The sequence below is a fragment of the Poecilia formosa genome, unplaced genomic scaffold (genome assembly GCF_000485575.1).
Source record: "Poecilia formosa unplaced genomic scaffold, Poecilia_formosa-5.1.2 Scaffold491, whole genome shotgun sequence".
In the NCBI taxonomy this organism is placed as follows: domain Eukaryota; kingdom Metazoa; phylum Chordata; class Actinopteri; order Cyprinodontiformes; family Poeciliidae; genus Poecilia; species Poecilia formosa.
Genome location: NW_006800430.1, coordinates 74,909 through 84,206, shown reverse-complemented (window position 1 = coordinate 84,206; position 9,298 = coordinate 74,909). Strand labels below are relative to the sequence as shown.

At 36.7% G+C, this 9,298-nt stretch overlaps 1 protein-coding gene across 1 annotated transcript in view; it reads right to left on the bottom strand.

Annotated features, from left to right (window-relative positions):
- Nucleotides 1-7,053: 7,053 nt before the first annotated feature.
- The window catches only part of LOC107833979 (interferon-induced protein 44-like), a 4,080-nt gene continuing 1,835 nt past the window's right edge, over nt 7,054-9,298 (bottom strand). Inside the window, exons 3-4 of the mRNA XM_016664513.1 lie at nt 8,148-8,248; nt 7,054-8,090 (exon numbers count right to left, since the gene is read on the bottom strand). Coding sequence (XP_016519999.1) covers nt 7,932-8,090; nt 8,148-8,248 — 260 coding nt within the window. The 3' untranslated portion in view covers nt 7,054-7,931. The remainder of the gene's footprint in view (nt 8,091-8,147; nt 8,249-9,298) is intronic.

The following is a 9,298-nucleotide window of genomic DNA, read 5'->3' as shown; positions in this document are numbered from 1 at the left end:
CCACATATATGCGCCATGTAGGTGTTCTGTAGACTGTACGGGCAAACGACCTGAAAGTGTCCCGCATGCGCAGTAGAGGGCGCAATAGCGTCAGCGTTCTCAGTGTTCTGCCAACTGCCATAAAAAGAAGAAGTGCTCAGTGTTTGCGGAAGTAAACATGGAGGCTAACGGTGGAGCTTAGCTTATATATTTGAAGTTGTTGTCCAACCGGAGCAACATATTAACAGCTTAATCCTCATTATAGTCCGTCATAGTTGTTTTTCTTCCCACTTGCGCGTATCAGGATGCAGAATTTGTTGAGAATCAGTGACGTTCAGTTTGGATGAATGTGTCCTTGACGTTAGGTTGCATTTGAATCAGATGCGTATCGGATATGGGTCGCATTCGAAAAGAATCCGACCTGTTCTGTTCAGACTGCCATGAAAAGATCGGATACAGGTCACATTACGTCAAAAAAAAAATCGGAATTGAGTCACTTTAGGCTGCAGTTGTTCTACGTTTCATAGAAGTCATAGCCAGTTAGCAACGTAAGGAGAACGTCTCGACGCATGACGTCATTACCGCTTCTACTTGTCACAACAGCGCGGCGGATGACGAGCAGCCCGGTAACTGTCGCCTTTCTCTGGGTTTGATCGTGGTATTTGTTAATGGTAGAAAGTACCGGAATGGCGACTGCAGGGAAGGGAAACTGGTACCGGACTGTTCCATCATCCGCCATACTATTGTTACAAGCGTAGTGAGCATGAAGTCAGTGCAGCTTAGCCTAGCACCGAATGTCAGCCATGACTAGGAACGGTGGGCGGGACTTCCTTCAAAGGTCCGCTCACCCTGTGGGCCGCACTATTATACTTTGATATCACGGTGGGGGCCACGAGACATAGCACTGTGGGTTGAAATTGGCCCGGGAGAATGAGACCTCTGAAATAGAGTCAGCACCTCTTCAGTTATTTACTATATAGAAACTAGAGATTGGGTCTGAAATCTGGGTGTAGTGATGGACTCAGACCTGAACCTTCAGAGCCACATCAAGACAGTAACAAAGTCACAAAGGAGAGTCTTAAGTGTCTGAATTCAAATTCAGAAATACTTTATAGATCCTAAAGACGATGACTGACTGTAGTGTGCTGAGTGGTGCAATTTGATTAATAGCAATAATGCAATTAAGTAAAGCTAAATGTTATTGGACCTCAGTCTACTCAATTCAATTCTGAAATACTTTACTGATCCCAGAGAGAAATTAAATAATCCACGTAGACTATGAGACTAGGACTCTACTTTACTAATCTTAGGTTAAGGCACTGTATGTATTCCTTAGAGGCACCTTGAGGTACCTAAGGACAAGCCAATGAGCCTTGCTTTGTTTTCTCACATTAGTCTGTGACCTTATCTTGGATAAGCAGAATACAATGTGTAGAAGGATTTCTTCTTTTATGTGTGACGCAGTTCTGGGTTATTCACATTCAATGGTTTTTCAGTGTGGAAATTTGAAAAATTTGTGAAAATGCAGACAAACATCTTTCCAAATCCAAAATTCTTTACTGTGATATATTTGTCCTGCTCTTCCAGTAGAATGAAGAAATATTAAATAAGGAATCATTTCTAAACTCAGAAGGCTAATCTTGTCCTCCTGTTAGGATGTCCTGTTCTGCCTTCATCTCTCATTTCTCTCTTATTTTTCAACAGATGGTCGAAGAATCATCCTGGTTCTGATGCACCACACCCGAGACGCTGACTACTCAACGGCTGGGATACAGTGGTCAGAATGCATTGAAAACATCGTCCTGGATGTTCACGTTCTCTTTCACGAAAGTGTCCCAGGGTTACTGAGCTGTGATCAAAATCACAAGGCAGTGTTGCAAATAAGACATTTTTTAGAAAGACACAAAAAGAATTCAGATCAGAATCGGGCTTTGGTTGGGTATGGCTATTGGCTATTGTGTTGTGTTTTTTCTTGGGTCTTGTCTGATGACAGGTCTTGGATGAGGCTCTTGAACTGGTTCTGGCATCCAGACAGGCTGTGGGTGAGGCCTGTGATTTGGTTTGGCACTCAGCTTTTTCATTTGATTTCAGTTTTGCTGTCTTATGTAAGAAAACCAAAAGATATTAAAGAAAGACTTCCTTAATACCATTGTTAACTCTACAACTTGTATGTGTATGAACAAGTTGTTTAATGTGTCTTACACAAACATAGTCATTAGAAAATGATCTATATGAACACAGGTACAGTTATATGCAGACTAGAAAACATTTAATAGGTTCCAAAGATCTTTATTATGAAATTGAAACTCTACTGAAAAAAAGGATTTTGCAATTGTTAGACTTTACTAAAATAAAGTGTTTATGATAGTGAAGCTGGTATAATAAACTGTCCAGTTAGTTGCTTTTTAATGAAGATCAAATAGATGCTTTGAATGAATTAATTCTTGTGACTCTTCTTAATGCATGTTGTAATCTTAACCTTGACCTTTGTAACTTTATAACCTCTGTCTATAACCATTGTAATATAATGTTTGGGAACTGTTTTCTCTGACAAATAATCAATAAAGCTTGAAAGAATAATAGAATATTATCAGCGTTGGTGTGATAATGTCACACACATAATACACGTTTCTGTTTAGCTCTTTTGTGTGCTGCAGTACTGAGTCTATAGAGATCTAATGAAAATTAAGGAATGAGGAATGAATAGCAGAAAACATCAAGGCTTGATTAAATTCAACCAAAACTTGTGAGAAATTGTGTTAAGGAACCAAACGTATACTTTTAGTTATAGTCTGTAAAGTTAACCCATCACCAAGACAACACCATATCTACAGGTAAATATGGATGTAGCAGCATCATCATCTGGGGCTTGTTTTCTTCAGATGGAACTAAATCTGTTGTCAAAGTGGATGAAATCAGAAGTAGTTCTAAATGTCTATCAGTTTTTACCTTAAAATTTAAGTGGAAAATTGGAATAGAATAGAAATAACTTTTATTATGCAAAATGACAGGAAAGTCAAAAATTCTGAATTCACACAAAAGTGAAAACATAAGGACAAAGATAGTGATCGTAAAGTCAGGTTTATGACATAAGAATACTGTGTAGTTCTTAACTATTCTATACTAAAATAATACATGCAAAACACTCAGTGTCACTCACTCACTAATCACAAGTATAAATTAAGAAAACAGAACCCATATGTTTATTGTTAATACCACATCATCTAGACTTTTATGTTAAGATTATTGTGGTACAAAAATATGTGTCTTTTGCATTCCCTGTTCATGTGTGTGATTTTATACTTTTACAATGTTAAAAATAAATAACATTATTTATTTAACTTTAACTTGTTAACTTTTTAGCCTGTTTAAAAGTAAGCTCAATAAGAGTTTTTTGGTCGGGCTTCTTATAAAACGTGACTGTCTGGTGCTTTAAAAAACAAAAACATGCATAGTCATAATAATGACTCATTACTATAAGACAGCAAGTTTTATAGCATGATACATTGACATAGTATCTCATAATTATGAATTAGCTAAGGCAAAGCTATGAGATACATTTTTTATAAAACTGGGCTTCCATTTTTATCTGAAAGTGAAAGTGAAAGTGATTCGTGCAAACTGCGTGCTTGTTGAGCAGCCTTCCTCATTCGGTGTCAGTCTCAGTAGCAGCACAGCAAAACCAGCAGCACGGCAAGAGGTATGAATCTATTAACTATTTGAATGTTGTTAGTGAACATTAGATAATAGAATAAAGTAACGAAAAAAGCAAGAATTTATAAAGGGGACTTCTACTTCGTATTGATACTTGTGACATTGCACACATTCATGCGTTATACCGCAGTGAAGTTAGCTTCAAGTTAGATATTGGAGCTCCACGAATCGATACGGAGACCTTATTCGTGGACGCGACCATCACGGGCTCAGTGATTACCCCTCCCCCATTGTCTTGTTTCTCTCTCACAACCCACTTTCCTGTCTGACCACTTTCAAACAAAGGCCACAAGAGCCGATAAAACATTTAAATAAATAATTTCAAGAACTGAAACTTGTGCATGAAATATAACTCACAAACAATATATTTCAAATGTACATTTCGGCTCATTATGATGGTTATATTTTGCAGCCTATTAATTGGGAAGACTCATAAACTGAGAAATTAGCTGACACACTCCAAATGGAGGCAAAGCCACTAAAGTTCATTGTGAAAGTAGCATTGGTGCGCTTGCTTATCCAAGCACATCAATGGAAAGTTGAGTGGAAGAAAAATCTGAAAAAAAAAAAGAATGTGGGACCTGCCCACAACGCCAAACATAAGCATAATTGATTTATGACCATTGTCTGCTTGTTTGGCAAGTAGACTTACTTGATCTGGACCCTATGAAAATAGAATTTGTAAAGTAAATTTATTTTTTGAGGAGTTTTTAATTTATTTAAAAACTTAACAAAATAACAACTGGTGAATGGCTGGATCTTCTTATGTTGTTGTTTGTGTTTGTTTTTGAAGGAGCCAGAAGATGCCCTGTTTTTCAAGTGAGTGATCATGTAAATAAGGATCTTGCTCTGATTTGCTCTGGTCTGTTCATCTCTATTTTCTGCTTTCTATTTCTGTTAAACAGTACCAGTTAAAGTTGAGACAATCACCACCGGGGTGACTCATGGTGCCGATGTGGATCTGATTGACCAAGTGAGAAGCAGAGTTAGGCTGGAGGGCACAAACCAGGATGGACAGTATACCATTGTTTTCTGTCCCATCGTCTCCCGTGTTGGTTCAGATGTGGAGGCAGCCATGCAAAACATGCCACGTAAGTAATCAGGCAACATTTTTCCTTTTGGTTTGCTGAAAAACAAATCAGACAAAGCTAGCCTGAGTGAATGCAAAAGCACTAATTTTAAATGCTGATCTAGTTTATTAAGGGGGAAAAAAAACAAACTTGAACCCATAAGGAAAAAGTATGTACCTTACTTGTGAAATAGTAAATTTACCACAATTTCTTTACAGTGCAGTTCAGCTTTACCCACCTGGCCTGTTGTACCAAGAACACATAAGCATGTAGGAAAATAGAGCTCAGAAGATCAATTGATCTAAATAAATTGAAGAGAAACAAAATCACTGACGTCCTTCCATCTGAAAAGGAGTTGAAGGCTGGGGCAGGACAGAGACTCAACATTAAGGTCAAATATTGACATAAACATAAATGCATAAATAATTACGACTAATCAAAGCTACTTATCTTCTTTCTTATGTTATTATTCAATAAAAAAAATATATCAACATAAGACATTCTCTTAAGGCAGCTTTAGGGTGATCTGAGGTGGTTTGTTATATTTATTTGAGCCGAGTGTCCAAACCTCATGGTAGAAAACATTTTGCATTTTGAAAAACAAAAGTCATAAATGTTTCTTATCCACCAAGTTAATCTAACAGATTGTAGCAATTCTTACAACAAAGATACAGGTGTGACATCAAATCACTTTTATTACCAATGCAAATCTATAAGATTAAAGTTCAAACCATAGGAAGTTACTCTACGGATTTTCTCAAGACAGAGACTGAAATCAGAAATACTCCAGCCCTCCAATTTCCCACATTTGGTATCAAAGTCCTGTTCATCAAAGCTCTGACAATCTGTACCATCAGGATTACCACTGTCCTCTTCAGAAGCTGTAGCCAGAGCAGCAAACTCTGTAATTTATTGTATCTATAAAATACTTACCATGGTCAAAATACAATTTAGCAGACAGAGCTGAAATGTTTTTCTGAACACTGTAACAATGTTTGTAAATTAAAGTCAAAGGAAATCTGTTTTTCATCACTAAAACATCTTAAAGAGGCATAACTTGAAAATGAAAGTCCAGTTGCTGCCATGAAAATAAAAACAAATAACTGGAAAACGGTTTTTGATTTATGTTAGAAATTAAAGTTCAAGTTGATAGATAATTTAAAACAGTTATTTCACATCACAAATGCAAGAACACTGCAGAAAACAGCACGTCGATGAACAAACACAATTTTGGATGATTTTTACTCACATTACCAAGTCAAAATAAATCATTTTGAGTTGATGGAATTTAATAATTTGTTCAACTTGCATGATCAAAATATTTGATCTGATAATGTATTTTATTAAACTTTACACTGAATTTTGTTCAGTGACATTTATGTTGAAAAGAGAGTGAGATCATATTGTCTTCACCCATTGCAAACTTGTTGTAACAAGTTGATACAAACACAGGTCACTAAGCACCCTGGGAAATATAAATACAATATAACCAAATATGGTTTAGGCCAAATGTGCCTAAACCATGCAACATTTCTTCTGATAAAAAGATGTTTGAGGGTTTTTTTTATCTTTGTATCTGTGGTAGCAATCTATTAGACATTTGTACTGTGAAATATTTGCACTGTAACATCATGGTGTGTTGATACAGACTGAAGTATTCATATATAATTTCTTTCTGTCTTCGTACAGCCAATAAAAAAGTCGTCCTGGTCCTGATGCATCACACCAGAGATCCAGACTACTCCACCGCTGGGAGGAGCTGGTCAGAAGTTTATCGGAACGTCGACTTAGAAGTTCATGTCCTCTTCCATGAAAGTGTTCCTGGGTTACTAACCTGTTCTCAGAACACAGATGCAGTGTATGAAATGCAAACCTATCTTCAACCAAGTGGAATTAACCGTTTCTATTTGTGGTGTCGCAGTTGCTGTTCTTGTTTTAGGTAAAACAAAAATCAACAAATGGAACCAGTTAAATCAGAAAGTAATAGCTATGTGTTAATGTCTCAGAGTACCTGTTTGTACAAGTGTAACCATGTATGAAACAAGAAGGTTTGGGGTTCAAACCCTAGAGTTCGCATGTTCCTCCCTGTTCCTCTCCAGGTACCAAGACTTTCTTCTAAAGTCCAAAAAAATCATGAATGTTCCATTAAACTGTGTTCATGTAATTTGTTCAGTCATTTATGAATTTTTCTGGTTTAAATGTGCAAACAAAGTTAAATTTGAATCACCAGTGTCTTAAACTGAACAAGTTTTTCTCACTGATCTTCATAGGTGCGTTAGATTGTTTTTTTTTAAGTGCCTTCAGACACGAGTTGTGTATAAAAATAGAATGAATTAAGATCGACAGAATTGCAACAGATTTTAAACCATGTAACAAACATCCACTTATAAATGTTTTTGACTGTTCATTAATAGGATTGTATTAATATATTAATTAATATATTCAGGTTTTCAATTATTATTTTGGTGGCTATGTTGCTGCTTTTATGTGATGGATGTAGCTGTAGGTGTTTTAATATTAGCATATTCTGAGCTTTTGCCTATCTTGAATGAAGGTGAATTGTATTCTGTTTCCTTGGTAAATAAAGGTGTAAATAATTCAATGCATTTATTTCCTTTTTTTCAAAAAATTGTATCCAGAAGTCAAATTTATTTTGACATTTCAAACTCTAAAATTTCCTTGCTTTTCCAGAAAGATTCTGAGGTTAAAGAAATTCTCAATTTTTCTTCACCACCTATGGCTTTTATATACTGTCATAATTTTTAATTGACCTAATTATAGAGTCTGTATTTCAATCAAAAACCATACACTGACAAAATAGGCATTGTTTTTGATTCAATATCCCTTTTTGTTGCTAAATTATTTAATAAATAGACATATACACTCAACAACAATGCTATTTATTGCTCTAACATGTTATTTGAAATGTGTGTCAGGAACAAATGATCATTCATGTAACTTTGAAAAAACTGCTCAACACTGATATCAGTCTTCTGGATGTTGGTGCTCATGTTTAGCACTGAGATCCTCTTTCAGACTTGAACAGCTCTGCAGACAGTCTATCTTCTCTTAGCACACCTTGAATGCATCAGCAGTCTCTTCCTGTATTCCTTGAAGATGTGCGGCTTTATCATACATGCTTGTTATTTCCTCAGGCTCCAAATCATCTCAGCACTTTGTGAAGTCATGTCCCAAATCAATCATCAGTCTCACAGCTCTCAGGATCAAAGTATCAACATCTGAACATGTCTGGATTTCGTGACTATAGTTCTTCACAGGAAGGATGTAGTTTATTGGAATCCCAAAGCTTGAACTGAATTCAGAAATCTACATTAAAAAAAAGTTGTTAAAAGTGATTGAGTTTCTTAGAAGTCCAACTGAAACTTTTTTCTTTAAATATTTGCTCCTGTAGACATTTCTTAAATTTGTCTTGGTATCAATACACGCCTCGTCAATGTTTGTGAGAACAGCCAGTTGAGGAACACCTATGGATACAGAAATGGATCTGTTATTGGAAGAGTGACATTTATATTAAAACTGAAGAATAAATGATTGCCAGTAATTCAAGTCAAACTCATATCCAGAATCATTATTAAGTCAGGGTGAAATTTTTCATGTCATCATTTCAGCCTGTGGCTCAAGAAGCAAAATGTAGTGAATGCCTTCAGCTCATCTGTGTTGTTGATTATGGTGTCACTAATATTCCTCTTGGCAACAATCTATAGATCACACAAGGAGCTCAGATCAAGACACATTGATAGCCATAACAATATATGGCTGTCAATGTGTCGGCGGGCCGTAACTCCGCCACAGAACAACATAAAAATGCAGAACCCACAATGTTTGCTATTCATGAGAGAGAGGCGAATGCAGCACATATAGAGAGAGATGGAGCTACAATGTCAAAAACGGAGCTGTTTTTTTAAAACTCTGCAACCTGGTTTCAAAATCAATAGTTTCTGGTATTCAAAGACACCAAATCCATGTGGTCTAACAGAATAAATGACAAAAAAACTCCAGTGGATACACCTAAACCGCAGTTTTGTGGTACTCGAAGTTGGTCTTGGTCTTAAGACCGGTCTTAATACCATTTTTTGATGGTCTCGGTCTCGTCTCGGACTCGACCGCATTTGGTCTCGGTCTTGTCTCGGTCTCGGGCGCTGAGGACTCGGCATTTTATTTCAAGACCAGTCGAGACCGCAACTGTGAAAATATCACTAAACGTACAGCATTCTGTCCACTTTATTTGTTAACATCTTTGTTTTCAGTGGATGCAAAACGCACCAATTAAAATCCAATCAACTATGTGTTTCTGTTACTCCTCCCTCCCCTTCCCACCTTTCACTCGCGCGGGCGCTCCAGGACATTTTCTCTCAGCGGCAGAAAATGTTTGTCTAATCGTCAGTAATATAATAGCGCTGCATAAATCATAAGAAATTTGATGGCCACAGCTAACTCAGCAGCGCTTCGCTTTCACAGACGGTGGGGACAACGTCTAACTTTTTTCGTCACTTAGAAAAGTAGCTCAAAGAAGG